The sequence below is a fragment of the Malaya genurostris genome, chromosome 3 (genome assembly GCF_030247185.1).
Source record: "Malaya genurostris strain Urasoe2022 chromosome 3, Malgen_1.1, whole genome shotgun sequence".
Classification (NCBI taxonomy): domain Eukaryota; kingdom Metazoa; phylum Arthropoda; class Insecta; order Diptera; family Culicidae; genus Malaya; species Malaya genurostris.
Genome location: NC_080572.1, coordinates 65,388,886 through 65,414,613, shown reverse-complemented (window position 1 = coordinate 65,414,613; position 25,728 = coordinate 65,388,886). Strand labels below are relative to the sequence as shown.

The 25,728-nt window shown below is 38.0% G+C and overlaps 1 protein-coding gene across 1 annotated transcript; it reads right to left on the bottom strand.

The window, feature by feature from the left end:
• Nucleotides 1-538: 538 nt before the first annotated feature.
• LOC131433820 (uncharacterized) lies at nucleotides 539-25,364 on the bottom strand. The gene is made up of 3 exons (XM_058600425.1): nucleotides 25,124-25,364; nucleotides 7,094-8,105; nucleotides 539-803 (listed from the first exon to the last, which is right to left on the bottom strand). Exons 1-3 carry the CDS (start codon nucleotides 25,362-25,364, stop codon nucleotides 539-541), a joined length of 1,518 nt encoding a protein of 505 aa, XP_058456408.1.
• Between the last annotated feature and the right edge of the window lie 364 nt (nucleotides 25,365-25,728).

Sequence of the window (25,728 nt, the reverse complement as noted above, 5' to 3'; positions counted from 1 at the left end):
AAGAAGTATCCCAAGTACCACATGTAACTTGTTAATAAAAACAGAATCAAAACAGATGCGGATGGTTTCGTAAAAATGCGCTTCAAAGTTCCTGCGTTTCAAAGCTGTAACTAAACGCGAGTTAATTGAAAAATCTATACCAGAGAAAGTATTTGAAGTACAACTTTGAAACATTTCAACCAAATATCTCTTTTTTCTGTCATAACAGAATCGTTTCCACACAGGAATGTATGCAAAATTGTGGCATCGTTGCGGGGATTGAATCCGATGCGGTTATTCTTTCATCATTTTCCAAAGATGTGGGAATAGCATAGTAGTGAAATAAAGTTGATTTTGCTTTCTATTGTGCTTTTATTTATTTGAAAAGTTTTTAATACTTATTTGAACAATTCCAAATAAAATTGGTTATACATTGTCAATACCATCACCTATTCCAAGGTCATTGAAACAACGACATCCGATCGGCTTGGTTTTTGTTTGACACCAGTTAGCGCCGTCTACAGATGATGTCAACTTACTGATTGGAAGATTAGCACCCTTAACTGGTTGCAACCTGAAGACGATCTTTTCCTACTAAATCACTGTCCTCGGTGGTGTAATATTGCTCGTACACAATCTGTCTTCTGGCGCGAGGCACAACTTCATTAGGCTGCAACGTGCTGCTGGCAGTGGATTCTGCATCCGCCAAAGACCGTGGCGCTCCAATCAGGCTGGGATGCTGAACTGCACCGATGTCAGACGATGGGACGATTCCCGGAGAACGTTTAGCTCCATTTGCAATTATTCCCTCGTTACTGGTCGTGCTGGCAACGACCGAAAGGAGCCCCGTTAGGAGAAACATCAAAGAGATAGCATAAAATGAACGCTTCATTTTTCACAGCAGTAGAAGGTTCGAGTGAGGAGTGCGACTTGCGAGGGTACTTTTTGAACTGATCTGTTTTTGTACTGAAAATTTAAACCAGGCGTTGACAGACATAACGATGTTATAATGTTCGGAGCCAATATTGAAATTGCGTGTTATCGTTTTAAAGTGGACCATGATAACAAGGTAAAAATGCGCACTTCCCAAATCATTCAGTAAACATTCGTATACAACGTTAATTGTAAGCACTCGAACATTCGATGGTAAGAACTATATTGAACTATATTGAACTCTCACAATATTTTAGCGGAACTCAATTGAACCGTGAAGCTGAGCATTGGCCATCAACTTCTACCTTGGAATTTTAGTTTAACACAAAAGATCACCCGCGTGGGTCACTACTTCGTTATTAATCTGAACTAGTAATAAGGTTGCCAAATACTATTTCGAAGCAACTTTTTTGGGTTACATTACGAAAATTACGTAGCTCCCTGCGTTTCCCTGTACATCACGAGATGAGGGGGGGGGTAGCAGCATAGTTGGAGTAGAAGTTTTTCCAGACCCCAAGATCCCTTTGATATATCGCTTACTCCTTCAAAACCGTCGACTATGACAGGGAAATCCGGTATGCCGAAGATTTTTTGCAGGCAAAATAGGACACTGCTAGCTGTTAATCAACATTTCAATGATACACAATTAAAAATACATGGCTATGAACATTCAAATCAATACGTAGAAATATTTCCAATCAAATGGTGACATGATATTAATAATTGATACAAAATTGACTGAGCTATAATTGTTCAAAACCTGACCACATTTCTACGTGTATTTTTCTTGAGTTTCTAGTTTGCACCCCTATATAGAAAACAAAAATGTGTTCAACATTAAAAATCCACCGATTTGTAGATGTAAAACCTTCCCAAAGTAACAAACAAGAAAAAGGAAAACGTTGGGGTTTAGTTATTTGTATGTAGAAAGTGTCTGCAAAATTTGAAAAAAATGGCGCAGTAGTTTTTGAATGACGATGGACACGGACTTTCAAAACCTGCTTTCGAGAAGAATGTGTTTAAAGTTTTTTGCTCATAAATTCAATGGAAACAATTTATTATTCAAGGGAGCCCGTAGGGTCTAACATTTTCCAAAAATCATATTTTTTCTTTCAAAACTTGTTATAATGAAACATTTTAAGAATGTTTTGTCAAGTTTTTGGGTCAATCGAAGCAGAAATCTTGGGCCTGTGCGCCGAGCTCTTACTTCTTCACAGTATGAGATAAGCAAAGATAAAGGCCCATAACTTGCTGAGTTTTATTCCGATAGGCTTGAAAATTTTACTGAATATTCTTGAAATGTTCAACTATAAGAAAATATAAAAAAATAAATGATTTTTCAAAAGTGTTAGACCCTACCCGCCCCTTAACGTCAACAGCTTCCCAATTTCTGGGACCTTGGTTTTTTTGCTCGTCCAAGTCATCCCATGATTCCCGAGATGGATAGTTCAGCTTTCTTTTTGCTCACAAAACAAACGATGGGGGCGGCCTGTCTTTTTTTGCCCCGGGCGTATAATTTCCTCGGTACACCACTGTGAACGATTAAATTTTTTTTAAAGGTGATTTGCAAATACACACAAGATAAAATACTTCATAATCAACCCTTTGCTGGTTACTTTACAGTTTTTCATCCCAGTAATCCGACTTGTTTCTCTTCCGTGAAAAACCCGTCTACAATTGATCTGGTTCTAACAGATCAAAGTTACATTTGTAGTGAACCGATTACACATGCTGACTTTGACTCAGATCATCTTCCTGTAACATTCAGACTTTCCAATGAAGCTATAGTTAATCCAATTAGTTCTATATTCAACTATCATAGCGCAGATATCACATTGAAAATCATATGGATTATTTTAGATAATTCTGCAGACATCGGCACAGCAATAGATAATTTGAATCATTACATTATCGAAGCTAGAAATCTTTCAGTTCCCAAAGCTCAAACTAAATTAAATTCTCCTATCATCGATGACAATCTTCAACTGCTCATTCGGTTGAAGAATGTTCGTCGACGACAATATCAACGTTCTCGTGATCCTACTATGAAAAACAAAAAGAAATTAAACATAGATTTACTCTTTTGCGAAATAAAAATTTCGCTAAAGAAGTTGAACAAATTGAACCATAATCTAAACCTTTCTGGAAACTTTCTAAGGTTCTTAACGACATTACTGAGACGAATCTTGATGAAATTAGGTCAATCATTAACAAACTTAAAAACATGAAAGCTTCTGGTAATGATGGAATCGTTATTATTTTTATTACTCATCAACTTGTAAGAGTAACGAACGTGTTAAAAGCAAATAAATCTACTGGGTAATCTACTGGAGATGCTCCTCTTGACATAGAAAAAGCATTCGACAGTGTTTGGCACAAAGGTTTAATAGCAAAAATGTCTGATATTCAGTTTCCTATTTATTTGATCACAATGATTCAAAATTATATAACTGATCGTACTCTTTAGTTTATCTATCAGAATTGTAAATCTGAATTGCAACCTGTACGAGCAGGTGTTCCACAGGGTTCGAGCGTTGTTCCAATCTTGTATAATATTTTCACTTCTGATCTTCCAAATTACACGTTGGTTGTCAGAAATCGCTATTCTTTGACGACACAAGTCTGTTAGCCACAGGTACAAATCTAAGAGTGATCTGCAGTCGCCTACAAAGAAGTTTAAATATTTTCAGTGATTATGTGTCAAAATGGAAAATTAAACCAAATGCAGCAAAAACGCAATTAATTATCTTTCCTCATAAGCCAAAAGCTTCTTTTCTTAAACCAAACAATAATCACATTCTCAAATTGAATGGCTTGGAATTAACATGGTCTGATCAAGCTAAATACTTAGGTTTAACGTATGACAAAAAACTCACTTTCAAGGATCACATTGAAGGAATCCAGGCAAAGTGTAATAAATATATTAAATGTTTATATCCTCTTATAAACAGAAATTCTAAGCTCAGTCTAAAAAACAAATTGTTAATTTATAAACAAATTTTCAGACCAGCCATGCTTTATGCAGTACCAATTTGGTCAAGTTGTTGTTCCGCCAGGAAGGAAATGCTTCAAAGGATTCAGAATTAAATTCTGAAAATGATTTTGAAGCGTCCTCCCTGGTTTAGTACAAATGAGTTACACAGACTCACAAATATAGAACCATTAGATGTAATGTCACATAATATTATAAGCAAATTCCGACAAAAATCGATGCAATCTTCAATTGAATCGATTCGCTCTCTGTATTAGTTAGTAAGTTAGTATATAAGTTCCTCTTCCCCATTACACAATACAAGTAGGTTTAGAATTTTCCCTTCACAAATATCTCAGAAATATAATAGAATCCAAACTGATCCAAGTTTTGTTAAGAGCTTTCTTTTTACGTGATTCCGTTTGTAGCTTTTTCACTAATGGGCGGTCCTAACGGCTATAAAAAATAGTCGCATACAGAATTTTAATGTCGATTGTTTCATTTCGGATTTGCATAATTTATTGAAAGAAACTATCATTCGTTTCTAGCATTCAGAAGGACCAAATTGAGGTACTCACTACGATATTCACCGCTTTTCGGAACATTTTTCTCGAACGATTTGTTATACAGCAGCAGATATTTTGTTCTCTTTCTCAGAACGCGTTCTGATTGGCTGGTGTTGACATGTGTCAAATGAGACAGGTTTTTCAATAGTGTACCATTGAAATACTTCATTGCTGTTGCTATACACGTTTAAGTTGAAAAATTTCGATTCTATTGGTAGTTAGATTATATAAATCCTTCCACAGATCACTGAGCTATGAGCTTTAAAATTACGATCAAGGCAAACGCGCCTTATGGATTATCCCCTTCCGATGGCATGCAGCAAAAATTATGTTGATTCGTTAGATACAACAAGAGATATTCACGATCAAAAACTTATCACTCTCTCAGAGGGTAAATTTTGAAAAGGCACCCCATAGTAAATAAGTCGTATTCACGACAAAAGTCCGCTTTGTAAGCAAATATTTAGTTAGTTAGTTCAAATTTTTTAGATTTTTTATTTTTTTTTTACGTATTACGAAGATTGTGATTTCTTTTTGTTCATATATTTTATTGGAGACGTATTAAGTTACTGTGTTCGGTATGATGATGATGGATTTTTAGTTTGTTCGAGAGTTAAAAAGGCGGGTGGGTAATGTCAGAGACATAACTGGATGTCGTGAATACGAAAACAACTGACATGTTCCTCAACACTTCCGAATATCAATTAGTTGATCAATTGTATGAATTATGCAAACATTCCCTTTTTTCACATTCTTTCGCAAAAACAAAGAAGGCTTCACTTGATCTCGATTACTGTGAATTTCACATAGTGAAAAGTGCACAAATCTAATCAAACTGTTCTAGATTTGCACTAAACTGAGGATATTTACATTCGATTTGCGAAGAAGAAATCCTAATAGCTCTTTAGAAAACTTTAAGAACCATAAGAACGGCTGATTTTGTGTGATGCTCTCCACCGTTGTCCCCTTTTCGTTGTTTTTCACCAATGCAAACGACTAGCAGCTGTGACGTAATCGCTCTTGTCGGAAGCGAAACTAGCTTTGCAAACGACACACAATACATTTGCTCGCAATAGCGATATAATCCAAACTGATCCAAATTTTGTGAAGAGTTTTCTTTTTACGTAATTTCGTATGTAACTTTTTCACTAATGGGCGGTCCTAACGGCTATAAAAATAGCCGCATACAGAATTTTAATGTCGATTATTTCATTTCGGACTCGCATAATTTATTGAAAGAAACTATCAGGATGCTGTACGGGATTCATTCCTGCCTTTCAGAAGGGCCAAATTGTGGAACTCACTACGTTATTATGCACTGTTTGGAACATTTTTCTCGAACGATTTGTTGTACAACAGCAGATATTTTGTTCTCTTCCTCAGAACGCGTTCTGTTTGGATGGTGTTAACATGGGTCAAATGAGACAGGTTTTTCAATGAAGTACTATTGAAATACTTCAATGCTGTTGCTATACACGTTCAAGTTGAAAAATTTCGATTCTATTGGTAGTTAGATTATATAAATCCTTTCACAGATCACTGAGCTATGAGCTTTAAAAATACGAGAAAGGCAAACGCGCCTTATGAATTATCCTCTTTGATACTCGTTTATACCAAACATTTCAGAAAAGTTTAATTTTAAATTATTTGAGATTATATTACACAACTGAATATTTTATCATAAAATTGTGATCATATTTCCGATGGCATGTAGCAAAAATTATGTTGATTCGTTAGATACAACAAGAGATATTTACGATCAAAAACTTATCACTCTCTCAGAGGGTACATTTTGAAAAGGCACCCCATAGTAAAGTAAGTCGTATTCCCGACAAAATAATGAGCAGTCTACAAACGTTTGAGCCTCGCGCGCAAAGCAGGTAGTGTCTATTTGGGAAGCGAACAGGACTGGCCGAAGAGCCTTAGCATTCGGTGTGTTAAGTTTGCTCTTGACCTTGATCGCAAGGTTTGATTAATAATCTAAGGAATAGATTCGGTAAACTAATTGGGATCGACAGTTGTTGATGGAATTGGGCCTGGCTCTGCTCATCCGCAGTCTCGTTACTCCATCGTAGCTGATGTGTGTAGCGATGAACTGGTCCGGCGGGAAGGGCCAGGTGAATTACTGTCTGATACTGGCAAGGATATCGGGTTCGATTCCTGATGTGATCAAGGATCTTTCCGGGTTGGAAATTTTCTTCATTAACCCTGGATAGTAAATCCGAAATATTTGAATGTTATTTTGTGGTCAGTCGTTCTTTTGAAGAAGAATCTATAGCTGCTAGATTAATCATTTAGATAACTCGTTCTGCTTACACCTTTGTAGGGGTATGAGGTGGGACCATCATCATCTTCAACTGAAACAGTTTTCGGTTTCGAATTGCACATACCAGAATTTGTTTCGTGCTTAGAACTGGTCGAAAGTTTTGATTGATTTGATTAAATTCCCAGTCAATAATAATAAGGAGGAAATCAACACTCTCTCTCTGATTGAATTAGAACGGTGACGCATCCATTAACACACTGTGCGTGATTATTTAATATTTTGTATAACATCAACAATATAACATAATTCGTATTATTACATTGATTTAAGTACAAACTAATGTCTCCCGTTACACTCAACTGATTAGTACATTCTTACGGTGCCTTAATTGATACCGCGACAGGCTCGCTATCGCTATTTTCGAAGGAACTACTCTCGAAAGTCTCCACACTAGACCAGAACACCGGAACACCATCGTCCACAGCGATGCTCTCACTGCTATCCAAGAAAACCGATCCGTTATCAAATTCGGCACTTATTTCGTTACTACCCACAGATTTCTCAATCGACGCAGACCGCTTGAAGTCCTTGTGTACGACGGAAGAGCTAAGCGTTGTCGGTTCCGTGGTGTTGGCCACTAGTGGAGTGCTGTCATTGGATGCACTTTGACTGCATGAAATGATCAGCTTAATGGTTCCGGCCGGAACACTTACACTGCAGGACACCCCATTTGCTAACTGATATGTAACAGCAGGCTGTGTCACCGAAGATGAATTGTCTCCGAGCGTCAAGGATGCATCCCTTTTCGTTGCGGAAGATTGAATAATTCCTGACGCATTGCTAGTGACATCGATTGGTTCGGTTACGGAGATTGTAACATCCGTATGGTTGGTATTCTCGGTCGAGTTGGTCACTTCAACTGTCGTGGCCGTGGTTGACTGCGTGGTAGTCGTCGTGTTCGGATGGAACAGTCTATAGACTACCGTCGTTGTGTTTATCCCGACGGTGGTTGTCGTTGCCGTCGTCGTGGTACTCGACGATCCACTCTCGATAGTAGTATCGGCGTTTGTCGTCACTTCTTCGGTTGTTGTCAGTTCCGTTGCTGTTTCTTCGGTTTCGGATGTGACTTCCGACCACGGTTCGGTTGTGGTGGAAATGATCTCCGATTTAGTAGTACCAGTCTCAGTGAGATTTACGAATTGAATATTCTTCTGCGCAGTAACTGGAATCGTACTCGGAGTGCTGGATACTTCCGTCTGATTTGAATCCCGAACTGATGCATGCTTCGTGGAATTCTGTTGAATGGTTCCATTCGACGACACTCCGTTAGTTTGCGCTGTTTCAGGTTTGAATGCACTGATCAAGTTATTGAAAAAATCTCCAATATCGGCTGAAGTCGAGGACACCATGAACGCATATACGAACAGAATCTGAAGCAGCAGGACTTTCATGTTTGGTTTGTTTATTAGCTAATATCACAATCACTAGTGAGATACTGCAAAAAAGTTTCTGTAATGTATGTAGGGAATTTTCAACAGCAATCTAACTGTGAGTTTTCAGTTGAAATGATTCACCTCGACTGAACATGTTCGACTGCATGCTAGTACAAGCAAACCAATTCCACGGATGTGACGCTATAATTAGCACATTCGAGGGTTTTTTGATAATAACGTGTCATCAACGCCAAGAAGGGAGATCAGCTTTCCGACCACTTGTGTGCTAATGCAATTTGTGTAGTTTTAACAAAATTTCAGATAACCGAAAACCGTTCTGAAATTTGCATTCAACTACACATACGCTTGATGATACTTTACCGAATTATAATTGTAATGCAAATTTTCCTCTGCTCCTTTTAGTTGTCAACTAGCCAAATTGTGCATTCCCAGATACGTTCGATCGGGAAATTACACGTCTGCCATCAGAGACTTTTTCAAATGTTGTCTTGCGATCGGTTAGAAAACGCAGGTGCAAAAACGATGCACAGAACTAAAAGGTGATTTTTTTGAGGTTAGGATTTTCATGCATTATTATTTGCTCAGTATGCTCTGACATTTCATCATGAATAGACTTACTAACGAGCAACGCTTGCAAATCAGTGAATGGGCCCTAGAAAAGTTGGCAGAAAATCCGCTTTTTTATCGACAAATTTTGTTCAGCGATGAGGCTCATTTCTGGTTGAATGGCTACGTAAATAAGCAAAATTGCCGCATTTGGAGTGAAGAGCAACCAGAAGCCGTTCAAGAACTGCCCATGCATCCCGAAAAATGCACTGTTTGGTGTGGTTTGTACGCTGGTGGAATCATTGGACCGTATTTTTTCAAAGATGCTGTTGGACGCAACGTTACAGTGAATGGCGATCGCTATCGTTCGATGCTAACAAACTTTTTGTTGCCAAAAATGGAAGAACTGAACTTGGTTGACATGTGGTTTCAACAAGATGGCGCTACATGCCACACAGCTCGCGATTCTATGGCCATTTTGAGGGAAAACTTCGGAGAACAATTCACCTCAAGAAATGGACCGGTAAGTTGGCCACCAAGATCATGCGATTTGACGCCTTTAGATTATTTTTTGTGGGGCTACGTCAAGTCTAAAGTCTACAGAAATAAGCCAGTAACTATTCCAGCTTTGGAAGACAACATTTCCGAAGAAATTCGGGCTATTCCGGCCGAAATGCTCGAAAAAGTTGCCCAAAATTGGACTTTCCGAATGGACCACCTAAGACGCAGCCGCGGTCAACATTTAAATGAAATTATCTTCAAAAAGTAAATGTCATGTAACAATCTAACGTTTAAAATAAAGAACCGATGAGATTTTGCAAATTTTATGCGTTTTATTGTTTAAAAAAGTTCTCAAGCTCTTAAAAAATCACCCTGTATATCTATAAAATATACATATTTCAATGGCCATTCACTTCCTGGAACTAATCGTAAACGCTAATTGATAGCAAACGAAATTCCATTTACACTTTATGCTTCGGTTGCATAGAGCCACAGAAAAAGTGAACACCTACGTTTATACATCCAGCAGAGGGTGAGGGTATGCTTTTGTCGTGCTATCGGTATAAATTAAGGAGTACAACACTGTAGAACAGATCGTTACTGAAAGCATGACGGCATTTCAAAAATCCTAAATTTATGCAATAAATCAGAACAATCTCGGTATATCGATGAAATGCGTAATAGAATTAAAACTGAAGTAAGTTGTGCCAGTTTTGTTTATAGTTCTAGTGCTCATTTTAAAATTGGTATACTGATTGTAAAGCATGTTCCACAGGTAGAAGGGCTATACACACGTACATTTTTTACTGAATCCCTGCGAAAAAATACCTATTTGAAGTGAGCATGCGACATTTAATTTCTGCACTCAAAATAATAATCATGTTATAGTTACGTGAAAAGTTATGTAAATATTTTCCACCCTACTTTTCACGTAGGTTTCAATGGACTGGCATTTGAAAGCTGTTTACTGCATAATCCAGTAAAAGTTACGTGTTTCATAGATAAAATGTAATGTACTGTGCATATCACATTTACCTATCAGTTCATATCAAATTTAGATACCAGAGAATTACTACTTTTTGTCGTGAATACGACTTACTTTACTATGGGGCGCCTCTGCGAGAGTGATAAGTTTTTGATCGTGAATATCAACATAATTTTTCTACTTGCCATCGGAAATATGATCACAATTTTATGATAAAATTTTCAGTTGTGTGACATAATCTCAAATAATTCAAAATTAAACTTTTCTGATATGTTTGGTATAAACGAGTATCAAAGGGGATAATCCATAAGGCGCGTTTGCCTTGCTCGTATTTTCAAAGCTCATAGCTCAGTGATCTGTGAAAGAGTTTATATAATCTAACTAGCAATAGAATCGAAATTTTTCAACTTAAACGTGTGTAGCAACAGTAATGAAGTATTTCAATAGTACACTATTGAAAAACCTGGCTCATTTTATCCATGTCAACACCAGCTAATCAGAACGCGTTCTGAGGAAGAGAACAAAATATCTGCTGCTGTACAACAAATCGTTCGAGAAAAATGTTCCAAACAGTACTTAATATCGTAGTGAGTTCCACAATTTGGTCCTTCTGAAAGGCAGGAATGAATCCCGTACAGCATCCTGATAGTTTCTTTCAATGAAATGCAAATCTGAAATGAAATAATCGAAATTAAAATTTTATATGCTGCTATTTTTATAGCCGTTAGGACCGCCCATTAGTGAAAAAACTACAAACGAAATCAGGTAAAAACAAGCCTCTCAACAAAAATTGGATCAGTTTGGATTCTATCGCCACTGCGAGCAGATGTATTGTGTGTCGTTTGCAAAGCTAGTTTCGCTTCTGACAAGAGCGATTACGTCACAGCTGCTAGTCGTTTGCATTGGTGAAAAAAACAACGAAAAGGGGACAACGGTGGCAGGGCCGGTGAAACATGTTAAACCCAGGTGGGTAATTTTTCATACTGCGGAGAACGCACTATTTTGAAGTATTTCTCTATTCTAATGGAAATGATATTTATCCCTATATTTATCACTCTGTACTTTAGTCGTTTTTTCAAATAAAATATTGATTCTATAAAACTTTTCATGAAACGCGTAAATTAGAAATTTGAAGAATTTTCATTACTAAGTTTTAAAATAAAATTTCGCATCTAAGGTTTAACCTAGTTTCAAACTCACTGCCAATATTTCTCTTCAATTCAAAGTACCAACCTTCAAAGAACATTCAACATCAATAGCTACGAACACTGAATCTATCGACATATAAGTGACGTTACTAATTCATTTATGAAAAATGGAAATAACGAATTCCGTGTGTTGCTAAAACATTGCATTTTAAAGGGAAAAAACGCGCAAGCCCAGCTATAACTTGAGAAGTGTTCTCCCCACTAGGATCCATTAAAAATGAAGGTTTGTAGTAATTTGATTTTGAACGTGGCTAAATGAAGCAGTCAACCTTGAAAAATTAAGCAAGTTTTGATAATCGTGATGTATGAACGCAAAATCCAAGTTCGTGAGATTAGATATGCTGAGATCGTTAGCACATGAAGTTCTTTTACGATCTTGTACGAAAATCTGAGCATTAAAAAATCGTCACCAAACGGATCTCGAACACGGCCGCTCATCATCAAAGCTTGCCGCAATAAAATGGAATGCGTTGGTATGAAACAATGGACGAAACATGGTGGATCCACATTGTTATCCGGAGTCATACCAGCATTTAGACTAGGAAAGCCATCTGTAAACGTAACAGGTAGCTGAAACAATCATGACATCAGTTTTTTTTAGATGTTCGAGGTATAATTAACGTCGACTATCTTGAACAGGAAAGTACCATCAAAAGTGATTCACCGTTAACCAAGACAATGCACCGTGCCATAAGTCAATGAAAACAATGAAAAAATTAAACGAATTGGGCTGCGATATGTTTCCTCATCCACCTTGTTCACAATTACCTAGCCCCCAGCGATTGCTTATCCTTTGCGGATCAGAAAACAGACACGTCGGGGTAAAATATTTGGCTCGAATAAGACTGTCATCGCCGCAAAGGAAGCCGATGTTTAGACCAGTGACAAATCATTCTGTAAGGATGGTATTGAAAAACTATGAAAATTGCTAGAACGATTGTTTGTCATTTGAAGATGATAATGTTGATGAATAAAAAATATGCCTGCACACGAAATTATGTTTTTCTGGTTAGTTCCTGGACTGTTTGAACGACGTGTTAGCAACCTTTACTTCTTTTCTGAACCACACAGAGTTCAACTTTATTCGATACAGAATCTTGGTTTGTATGAGTGATTTTCTTAAAAGCGAACACACTCATTGAAACGCAGAAATTTAATGGAAACCGTGAACTTGTATGTATTTGTTAGAAGAAACCATGACCAAGATTTTCGTTACTAACTGAAGTTTCGATCACCAATTATCTGAAATATGATTTTATAGATATAGATTCATCAACTCCAATCGAAGTGTAGAAATATTTTTAATGCAGTTTTTGTAATGATATGGAAAATAATTAAAAATGATTGAGATATACAGGGTCCGGCACTCGAAGTGTAACCAACTTCAGACCGCTCGCGCGGCTGACGCACGGGCATCAGCTCTCTAGAAATTTGCTAAATGACAGTTCGGAGTTGTATTGTTTACAAGCGCAAGAAAGCATTTTGCCAAAAGTGAACGCGAGAAAAAAAATCAGTGATGGATTTAAAACGTAATAGTGTGATTGCTTTATATTTAGGTGGAAAATCACAACCAGCGATTGTTCGTGAGCTCAAACACCTTAAAGTGAATAAAGTTTTTGTTTATCGCACCATAACTCGTTACAATAATACTGGTGGTCATCAAAAGACTGCAACGTCACGTGAGATGGTTCAAAAAGTGAAGAAGCGACTTGAACGAAATCCTCGACGAAGTGCCAATCAAATGGCAAAAGAACTGAAAATATCCGACCGTAGCATCCGCCGCATACTGAAAAATGATCTGAAGGTCAAGCCTTACAAGATCCAAAAGGCGCATGATCTCACACCGAAGCAGCAACAAGTTAGACTTGAGAGAGCGAAGGAGTTGCTTCGTTTGGCCGAAAGCGGTCAATTTCCGAACATTGTATTTTCTGACGAGAAAATTTTTCCAATTGAGCAATTCGTAAACTCTCAAAACGATAGGGTTTACTTGACCGACCGTTCATACGAGAATTTGAGTCATCGATTGGCCACCAGGAGGCAGCACCCGCAACAGATAATGGTTTGGGCCGCTGTAACCGCAGATGGGCGCTCACCAATCGTTTTCATCGAGCCTGGCGTCAAGGTAAATGCGACATATTATCGGGAAAGTATTCTGGAGGTTGCTTTGAAGCCGTGGGCAGACAAACATTTCGGTGGCAGACCATGGACGTTTCAGCAGGACTCGGCACCGTCTCACAAAGCTCGAGTGAACCAAGAATGGCTGAAAAACAACGTTCCGAACTTCATCACGTCCACACAGTGGCTCTCGAATTCACCAGATGCGAATCCAATGGATTATTCTCTTTGAGCCATTTTGGAGAGCAAAGGCCGAACTAAAAGATACACCAGTCTCGAGGCGCTGAAAAAAGTTATTGTCCGCGAGTGGGCCAAAATACCTGCAAGTCACATTCGGCCAAACGAAGCAACTCCTTCGCTCTCTCAAGTCATCAAGTCAAGGTAAAAGGTGGTCATATCGAGCAAAAGTGAATTGATTCTGAATTTTGTATTATATTTACACATTTTGTACTATGAATTAAGTAAAAGTAATTTTCCAAACTGAATTTATGGCCTCTTTAATTGGTTACACTTCGAGTGCCGGACCCTGTAGATGTTCAAAACCTGAGCACTGTTTGTACGGTTCTCAGTATTTTGAATTCGCACACCGGTATAGAAAACAAAAACGTTATCATCCGCCCGATTCTCTCGATCTTCGTCCCTGCCCACCATCTTTATTGGAACTAACAAGATCTTTTTTTGTCACTAACTTTTTCATTCTCCTTTTCCCCGTCTCTTCACCATCTCGATGATTAGATCTCTGTCGTATTTAGACATGTTGTTCCACACCCCCTTTTAACCTCGTTTTCCACAATATTTACTTCTCTTTCATTCTCTTCCGTAACATCACCATCACCGACAACGGAAGACCGCTCCAGTCGATGACCAGGCTGCGGGCCACCCGCCGAGTCTTCGTAGCCTGATGACTTTTCCCGCGGACCCACACGGACTGAATGATGCGGCCAACATAGATATTTACCAACGCCATCTGGAAGACTCTCATGCTATATTCAATTCACCGGCCACCGCTGATCGCCACCTGAAAGTTGAATTTTCGAGAATCCGCGACCCCGATACGACGTTTCCTAATGATACTATTCAAGTTTTAAGTCAGTCGGTAATTACGATTAGAAAATATCCTTGGCATCTGAAAGCTTAAGCAGTGTGCAGTATTATTGATTAAAAAAAAACGTTGTCCTACGTCAAAAGATTTTGAGTGATTTTCTTCATGTAAAGATATAGAAGGTGAGATGTGACAAAATTCATTTCATCATGCAGAAATCTTTTAGTAACTTAACATTCACTTTTTACAAGAGGAGTCGACCTTAAACATCTCCCGGAAAATTCCGATAAAGGTCTTCTACTATTTACTATTCCGGCAAAGCTACCAAAAGCTGTTACTTTCTACTTGCTACTGTATTCTTCTTTTGACGGTTCGGAATGTAAAGAGTAAAAGACCTTTATCGGTATTTTCCGGTATCTCAGAGACCCGAGTGATTCGCATTGATGAGATGCTTAAGCTCGGCTCCTGGAACGGAAAAGTTAAGTGACTAAAAGATTTCTGCCTGCTCAAAAGACCCTTGTCACGTCTCACCTTTCTGAGGTATATCTTCACATCCTTGCTCTACCTTGAGAACTAGCATTATATAATTTTGATTTTATTTATTATTCCGAATTACAATAAAAATACTCTGATTATGAATAATGCTAATATTTCCATTGTTTTTTGTTCGAAATTTTAGGTGGGTAATTACCCAGCTTTGGAATTTTCGGGTGGGTAGTGCTACCCACCGTACCCACCTCTGAACGGTGGAGAGCATCACACAAAATCAGCCGTTCTAATGGCTCTAAAAGTTTTCTGAGGAACTATTAGGATTTATTGCTTGCAAATCGAAGGGAAATATCCTCAGTTTAGTTCGAATCTAGAACTGTTTGATTTGATTTTTGCACTTTTCGCTGTGTGAAATTCACAGTAATCTAGATCAAGTGAAACCCTCTTTGTTTTTGCGAAAAATGTGGAAAAAGGGAATGCCTGCATAATTCATACAATTGATCAACTAATTGATATTCGGAAGTGTTAAGGAACATGTCAGTTGTTTTCGTATTCACGACATCCAGTTATGTCTCTGATATTACCCACCCTCATTTTTTTTATAGTAAAAGCAAAAACGGAACAGAACTGAATATAACCAACAACCTGTTTACAATTGAGCTGGTACCGAGGTTAGAAGATTTGAGACACTTTCATTTTGAAAAAATATTTTCGATATGCCGTGAACCTACAAACGAAGCTAACCCGATCAAATGCACATAACAAAATAATAACAAAATTATTTTAAAAGTTGTTATTTTTATCAAAATGTGATACGTTCAGTTATCTATACAGTATATTTGTCGGTTTATAATAACGCACAATATCAATATTATAACACACTCTGTTACAATTACTTTCAACGTATACTATTAAAGTCAAATATTTATTATTGTTTATCTTCTTGACATCTAATATGGAAAGATGGGATAAAACGTACCTTGAGCAAACAAACATATCGCTTTTTTTTAATACGACAAAATTATTCAAAATATTGACGCTAATTGGTGAATACTGAAGTTATATTCTGAAACAGCTGATTCCACAAACATTTTCTTGAAAATAGTTTTGTTCCAATATAGGTCAGATATTTGGAATACAATTAGTTACTCTACTCTTATGCCAACTGAGCAAAATTATATAAATTTCGAGAAGAACAACACTCCGCCATTGGTTCCTAGGATTTAAGTATGAATTATAGAATTAAATAATAATCGTGAATAATTCTTACATTCAACAAGCGCACTCGCTTAAAAAATGTTCATCTAGCTTTAATATAAAAACAACATATTTTAGTAATGAGTTTATATGTGTCGTTCGTTTTGTCATTTTATAGCATTATTATAGTGCAATTAGTAGTATTTTTACAATTTTCGAAACCCGGGATCGGTTAGAACGAAGCAAATTTATTTGGTCATCAACATAAAATGACCTATTACACCCAAACCACCATTTACGTTATAATCGGGGGTTAGTAAATCGAATAATGGCGAATAAAAAATTCACGTTACTAGGAATTTTCAACGTAAAAAAAAGTTTTTCTTTTGTAAATGTATTATTGGGTATGCATAATATAATGAATAATTTTGGAACGAAAATCATCAGTATTTGCAGGAAAAGGATGTTCTAAATAGCTTCAAAATTCAAGATGGCGACTTCCGATTCACTGAAATGTCATAAAATCCCTTACAATATGGATGTTTTTGGAACAGGATTGATGAGAAGATGTCAACTTTTTGCCTATGTCAGGTTGTTTAACTAATTCTTACCACTTCATCGAAATTTTCCGACATCTAACCATAACACCCGATATGAAAATATCAAAATTGTTACGGTTTTTAAAAGATATCAATAAACCGGAAGTCACCATCTTGGAATTTAGAACCATTTTAAACATCCTTTCTCGACATCTACATATCCAATGCGTTCCGAGAATACCCATACTGTAAGGGTTTTCAATGAATATCAAAGAGGCCATCGTAGATTTCAGAACCTTTTTAAACCCCATTTGAGGACATGTTCTCATCAAATCTGTTCCAAAAACAGCCATATTGTAAGGGGTTTCATGAAATATCAATGAACCGGAAGTCGTTATCTAGGATTTCAGAACCACTCCTTACATCATTTTCAGACATCTACTCGTCAAACTCTTTCCAAAAATACTTATATTGTAGTAGTTTGGAATATAAATGAGCCGTAAATCCTTTTCCTTGTGATGTGATGTGATGTGAAGTGAAGCCACCATCAGTTCAAGGACTTGCCAGTGGATGCGAGTAGACTTACAGTAGCCCCGATATGACTCATCCATTCACTTTCTTACTATAGCTGTTACCGAAAAGCGAACAAAAAAGGTTGGGCGGATATGTAAGTAGAGTTACTTACTCGTATTCTGCGGGAATAAAAGATGCTCTTCCAACCATAATAGCCAGTGCATGGATGAAGCATTTCGCTATACATGCTTGAACCCGCCTGATGGTTTGTTTGAGAAGGGCGCGTCAGACTCATTTCAAACCTTCAGAAGGAAACAAGTTTTCCTTCAAGTGACTTGGGCTGGCTATCCACAATCCCTCGTCCAGTCATCAGTTCGTCCGATGCCCTGATGCTCCCATCCCCTTTACGCCCCCGTGCAAAATGTTTTATATTTGATAAATACAATGAAACATAGTGTAATGAAATTAATATAACATTAAATGATGTAATAGATTACAAAATAATACAATATAACATAATATAATATAATATATTTTAATTTAATATAATATAATACAATGTCATACAATATAATATAATATATCATAAAACAATATATAAAATAACATTTAGTGTAGAGTGTCAGTTATGCTCTTCTATCTTCGCAATACTGCAAGAAGTAGAATATTTCTCTTCTAATAACAATAATAATATCCACATCTATAAAAATAATATATGTTATTATTATTGATGACAAATTAATAATAATAACAGTAAATATAATAATGAAAATAATAATAAAAAACGAATCTAATATAGTACAATGAATTATATAATAAATAATAGAATGAATAAAATGATATGTTGCGATATGCTATGATATTATATTACTTGAATTTATATGTCATTTCTCATCCTCTCATTCTGCCATCAACGCATTCCATCGACCAATTGTCACCACAGACACACGTGTAGGCATGAAACAGGAACCAGTGAGGACCAAGCTCACCTTGTGACGACCTTGATAGTTAGTTAAAAGATTACTTTAAAAATGATAAGTTATAAGGAAAACAAATTTATATTTTGCGCAGAGGTACGTAGTACTACTCATAATAAACCCTATAATATAATATAATACAACATATTGCAATACAATATAACATAATATAGTAGAATACAATATAATATAACATAATAAAATATAATATAATTATATAATATAATATGCTATGATGCAATGCAGTATAATACCATAATAACATAAAATAGTGTAAGACGATAATATATGAAACAATATGCTATGATATAATATAACAGTTAATGTCGCAGTGTAAGTTACGCTCTTCTCATAATAAAAATAATACTAATAATATATGATGTAATAAACGACAGAATTATATGTTACAATATACTATGATAAACATTGCACTTTAGGATGGGCTTCAACCTACAGGCCATTTCGCACCCTCTCATTCTGCTACTAACACAGAAGGCGATAGCACCCAGTCGACGCCGTTCTATTGACCAAATGTCATCATAGACGCTCGGGGAGGCATGAGATAGGGACTTGTAAGGACTTAGTTATCTCACCATTTGACGACCTGCCGGAAATCCTTTTCCTTGTATGCAAAAACCTCTTTTCACGAAGTAGGTTCGTAAAAAAAGTTTACGTTATTTGGAATTTGCTTCGTAAAAAAAGTTAACGCTATTAGACGGAGGTTTGGGTGTAATCGAAAACAATAAGACCAATATTGCAAATTACACGTTCGTCACTGTAGGAAAATTTTGTAGTCATCACTCATCACAAGCCTCGAATTTGAAAATAAACTGGAAACTTGCAAACTTTTGGTTGGTGGCTATTCTCACAGATTTCACAAATCCGTTATTCCGTAACCGGAAATCGAAACCGTATAACATCCAGTAGCTGCTTATCATGGTGTATGAATTTCGTATATGTCGATTTAGTTAACTACGTAAAAATTATGTGCCATTCTTGTCTCATTCACTCGATTTATGTATCGAATGTTGTTGGTTTTCGTGCTTTTTTGTATAAGAAAGGTAGTGCTAATCTAAAACAAAATAATCAACTGCTCTGCACTGACGAGTCTAAGACGAAACGTAAAGATAGTGAAATTGGTTATGTGCCCTAGCACAAAATAAGGTTAACCCCTAAATGACCATCTGAATCGGCCAGTATTAGTCGAAACTTGTTTTCGTTCGGCACGTCAGGAAAGACTTAGCACTTCGGTGCTTATTACAAGTGTGTTGCAAATAGCAATAACTTTACGTCTGCTTAGCGGTTCAAATTGAACTGTTTAAGTTCGCAGTAAGCAGTTCAATTTGAACTGCTCTGCACTGACGAGTCTAAGACGAAACGTAAAGATAGTGAAATTGGTTATGTGCCCTAGCACAAAATAAGGTTAACCCCTAAAATAATCAAACTAATCCCATATGAATCTAATGTGTATTGTATTCAAAATAATTTCCGTTTGTTTCAACTGATTTAAAGCCATATAAAATTTTCACTAAGCCATATAAAATATATTTTTATACATAGGCAAACATCAAACCTATGTACATCCCGTTTGACATCTATATAACACGCACAACAATTGTATTTAGAAAATTTAGCGAATTGATAAAATATGCACGAACAAGTTATTAGTGGTATCAGTGTCATGTAATCTACCCTGTAAGAAACAATGGCAATTACATTTCATTTAATCTCTTTCGTCGCTAAAAGATCCTCCTCCAGTTTTGAACTGCCACTTTTACATTTAGTAGAGTAAATGTCACCATTATCGTAAAGGACTGTATAATTACTTTCACTGCTACGAGTACAAAGAAGAACAAAAATAAGAATGAATTCTAAGTTCCAGGAATAGCTTGTAAGAAATATTCAGCACTCAATTTAGACAAAGTAGTTATTTTAGGCAATCTGCGATCATGCTTTATCACGTATGCCATTATTTACAGGAATACACAGTTTAAAAAAGACAAAACAAATTTTAAATTTGTAACGTATAACCATTTAAACATTTCAGGTTTACATACCCCACGCAAAAACCCGCTTACATGATCACTCACTGATTAAAAAGCAGCGACGCAAGAAGTGTGCGACGATGGAAAACATTCAGCTTTATTATTAAACACCGCTTATCATGTATTGGTGATATTTCCATCCACTCATAAGTAACTTTCACAGTCTCGTGTATTCGAAGTGTGTGTTGGCAATCGCAATCTTCCCAGTTGAAATTTGGTTCCGATTGACGGATGCTTTTTTTTTATTTCAAGCAAAATCGCCTAAAGGTATGCAATTGTATGGCACATAAAAATCTATTTTTAGAATTGCACGGTGAAATCTAACGCACCATAAAATTGGTAATAATAGTTGAAAAACCTACAGGATTCATAACAAATTTGGATATAATATTGATATTAACATATTAAGTTTTGCTACAATTTAGTTGTCATCTAAGCCAATTTTAGATATAATTTTTGTTGTTTTAACAGCTAACCAGCCAAATATAAAACCAGTTTTGTTATGTGAAATAAATATCCCAATTTGTTATAAACTTGTTTCGACCATCTGATCGGGAAAGAACCCTACATGTGAGACTTAAGCATCACGTTTTTACTCCGATTAAACAGAGGGTTCCGTTTTCAACCCCGCATATAAGGTCAGGAAATCATTGTAATCCGGAGTGGCTAGTGACCATAAGATTAAAGCCTCTTTGAAAAAAGTTAAGGGAGCTACTTGACTAGATTCGTTCTTAGTTTACATAAAACACTGGAACATTTATTCATTTCAAAGTATCATTTTCTTTATATTTAATATCTTGTTTATTCTGTTCAGCAAAACAAAAACTATGTTAGTACACAAAATTATTTTCTAAGTAATTATAAAACGATATTTTTGGTCATTTAATAAGTGACTAGCTGTCCCCTGAAGGCTCCAGTGAACGTAGTATTCTTCACTACAAATTTTGTGGATGAAGTTCAGATAAAGCAAACGCTTCCTACGGAAATCGATCCATGTTCCGGACAAAAAATGGATGGTACTACTCGAACCAGCCAAATACCATGACAGCTCGGCTGCGATCCTTTCGTTACGACAGAAAAACACATCGGTTAATATAATACATGTTGTATTGTTAGTTCATGACCGTCATTGTTTGCTGTGCGAACACTGGTGGCGTTGTTTGAAGTAGCTCTAGTCATTCTTTTGCTGTGAGCTATATCAGGATCACTTTCATCGAAAACCACATTTGCGAAATAGTCCTCATCTGCATCAACGGCGACGGCTCTTTTGACTTCTTTTTTGGGCGTAACCGTTGCAGACGATTTGGACGAACTGTCCGCAGCAGCTCCGAGAGCTTTCGAGGGCACTGTCGTGGATGATGACCGTTTTGTAGACGTCGCAGCAATTTCTGAGAGGTCTGTTATTTCCTCACTTTCAATACTGATTGGAGCGGTGCAGACCACGCCCAGAAAAATTAACACAGCAAATCCTTTGATTATCATGACTTAACAAATTTCCTTCAGATGCACAGTTAAGTTACCACCAGTTGGTTATCACGGTCACTGTCGGAATGATGCGATGAACAGAACAGCGACACAACAGCGACATTTATATATGCAGTAAACATCGAGGAACTCGTGATTGAACGAAACATTGAACCAATCGGCAAACAGTTAGTTTGACTGCCTAACTGCTGTCGTTGGTTACGTTTGTTTAGGTTTTAATAATAATTAGCATCTGAATACTCGCTTCAGTTGTAACGGCCTTGGAAGTTTTAAAAAATGTAGGTAACCAAATTCTATCAGAGTGGTGTCACTCGTAATCACAGGAATTGAACAAGATATGATAAAATCTTTTGTGTGATTGGAAAATTTCATGACACGAAATTCGTTGAAATGAAAAAAAAAACACTTATAGCGACTGTGGCGGCATAAACCGAAAATCACTGGATCACAAACTACGTCCGTTAATCGATTGAGCCGCAGAAGCACACATCTGCTCGGCAGGTTACTGGTGCATATAAACTCACAGTCGCACTTGTTAGCCGAATGCAAATGAAAGCCGGAACCAGTAAAATTCATTCTAATTCAACGTTAAGTCAAAATAAATGGGCTTTTGCGTCATTTGACAAATTAGGTCTTTATGAATTATGTACATTCCAGTACAATTAGGTCACCTTTAAAATTAAATTTTTGTGTATGAGTACCAAAGTACCAAAAAAAGATACAATTTTCATATAACCCTGTTATGACCCTACTGATCTGGATGTATGTTGAATCAATTGAAAATTATGCCATGTCCAACGATTGCCTATGTTGGACTGAGAAGACGCAGGGATTCCGTATGAAACCGTAACACTTTTCCTTTGAATCTATAAGTTTCACAGATCAAAAAAAACTTGTAGAATTATATCATCTAAGATGCACATAACGGGAACGTTTCGTAAAATTACATGCTTTTGAAAAGCATCGAAAACATTTGATGTTTACCTGCTCCTTAATGAGAAGCATCCAATGACTGCAAATAACAGCAATGTTTGCTGTTATTTTCAGATTTGTTTATTTTGTGTACATTCAAGATTGTTTCTTGATTTTTTGAAAGCAAACGTTGTGTCTACGCGAGGAATTCTTTCCTATACTTCAAGAAAAATCAGGCTGTGTCAAAACTTTAGTTCTGTTTATTGAAATTTACGTTTCATTCCGTTACAATTCCGTGTTCAGAAAGCGCAGCAATAATTTTGCAAACAATACGTTGACACCGACCCACTTTGGTAGCTATACATTCAAATAAATAATTAGCTATAGCTTAAATAAAAGCGCAATAGTAAGTTCATCACGTTACGTTTTCTAACGTCTATTAAAGACTGTCCCAGAAAGTATGGACGCACTTTGATTTCGCTGTAAATAATCCACAAGTGTTGGATATTCAAATTTCATTAGAAATACTGATTATATTAGACTACAACAACAGAATATTATTCTCAACAATGTTGCTCGAATATCAAGAATGCAACGAACGCCAATGATCATCGTTCGCTTTGCTTCACCTTTGTTCAATAATCGCTCTGATATTCGGACTTGTCCGTATATTCGGGTGCGAACGAAGCCGACGCTGCTTCGTTGTTCGCACGAAGATCTATTTCTTGCAGTTATATATATATTTCTGATATTACATCTTTTAAGATTTTATCTGTTCAACAATTCTTCTCCATGTAACTCGATCCATGGCTGCTTGCCTCCAACCACGTCGGCGCCCGATACTATCCAGGTTTCGCTCCACTTGGTCCAGCCACCGTGAACGCTGCGCTCCTCTTTGTCTTGTACCTGCCGGATTAGAGGTGAACACCAACTTGGTGGGGCTGTTGTCCGGCATTCTCACGACATGCCCCGCCCACCGTACCCTTCCAGCCTGGGCTACTTTCCGGATACTTGGCTCACCGTAGAGTTGCGCTAGTTCGTGGTTCATTCTTCTCCTCCACACTCCATTCTCCTGCACACCACCGAAGATCGTTCTCAGCACCCTCCTTTCGAAGACTTCGAGTGCTTGCAGGTCCTCCTCGAGCATTGTCCACGTTTCGTGCCCGTAGAGAACCACCGGTCTTATCAGTGATTTGTACATGGTGCACTTCGTGCGGGGGTGAAGTTTCCTGGATCTCAATGTTTTGTGGAGTCCATAGTAGGCACGACTTCCGGATATAATGCGCCTCCTGATCTCCCGGCTGGTGTCGTTGTTCGCAGTCACCAATGAGCCAAGATAGATGAACTCGTCAACCACCTCGAACTCGTCGCCGTCGATCGTAATACTGCTGCCCAGACGTTGCCTATCGCGTTCAGTTCCGCCAGCCAGCATGTACTTTGTCTTAGACACATTTATCTTCAGTCCTACTCGTGCCGCTTCGCGCTTTAGTCGGGTATACAGATCTGCTACCGTCTCCTTGTTTCTACCGATTATATCCACGTCATCAGCGAAGCACACGAATTGTCCGGACCTCGTGAAAATCGTGCCCCGCATGTTGAACCGCGCTCTTCGCATAACTCCTTCAAGTGCGATGTTGAACAGCAGGCAGGACAACCCATCACCTTGCCTTAATCCCCTACGTGATTCGAACGGTTCCGAGAGACCGCCCGCAATCTTGACACAACACTGTACACCATCCATCGTAGCCTTAATCAGTCTTGTCAGCTTCCCAGGGAAGCCGTTCTCGTCCATAATTTTCCATAGCTCTACACGGTCTACCGTGTCGTATGCGGCTTTGAAGTCGATGAACAGATGATGCGTCGGGACCCGGTATTCACGGCATTTTTGGAGGATTTGCCGTATAGTGAAGATTTGGTCGTTTGTTGATCTGCCGTTGATGAACCCGGCCTGATAACTCCCGACAAATCCATTTACCAGTGGTGATAGGCGCCGGAACAGGATCTGGGATAACACTTTGTAGGCGGCATTTGACACTGTGATTGCCCTGTAGTTTGCACAGTCCAATTTGTCACCTTTCTTGTATATCGGGGTGATGACCCCTTCCTTCCACTCCTCCGGTAGCTGTTCTCTGTCCCAGATCTCTTCGATTATTCGCTGCATGCATTCCGTCAGTTTCTCCGGTCCCCTTTTGAAGAGTTCTGCTCCTAGACCATCCTTACCAGCTGCTTTGTTGTTCTTGAGCTGTTGGATAGCCTCCTTGACCTCGTTCATAGTGGGCACTGGTACATCTCCGTCGGCTGCAACACTGACATAATCTTCCTCCTCCAACGCCTGATTGTCCGCCTGTGCACTATTCAGATGTTCATCGTAGTGCTGCCTCCACCTTTCGATCACCTCACGTTCGTCCGTCAGGATGCCACCTTCCTTGTCTCTACACATCTCGGCTCGCGGCATGAAGCCGTTGCGAGAGTCATTCAGCTTCCTGTAGAACGCCCGTGTATCCTGAGAACGATACAGCATCTCCATCTCCTCTCTCTCCGACTCTTCCAGGCGGCGCTTTTTGTCCCGGAAAAGGCGAGTTTGCTGCTTTCGTCTCTGTCGATACGATTCCACGTTCTGACGGGTGGCTTGACGCAACATCGCTGAGCGTGCTGCATTCTTCTCGTCCAATATCTCCTGGCATTCGCCGTCGAACCATTCGTTCCGTCGACTCCTTGGCACGTATCCCAGGACGCTCTCCGCAGCATTGCTGATGGCTGCTTTAGTTCTGGTCCAGCAGTCCTCCAGGGGAGCATCATTGAGCTCCTCCTCCGCTAGTAACGCTGCTTCGAGATGCCGCGCGTAGGCAGTCGCGACCTCGGTGTCCCTCAGTCGGTCCAGATTATACCGCGGCGGGCGCCGGTACCGTACGTTATTCACAACGGACTTGCAGTTGTGATTCCCATTGAACATACCACCGAATGACTTAACGCGAATATGGAACGAATATTCAAGCAGCGATTAA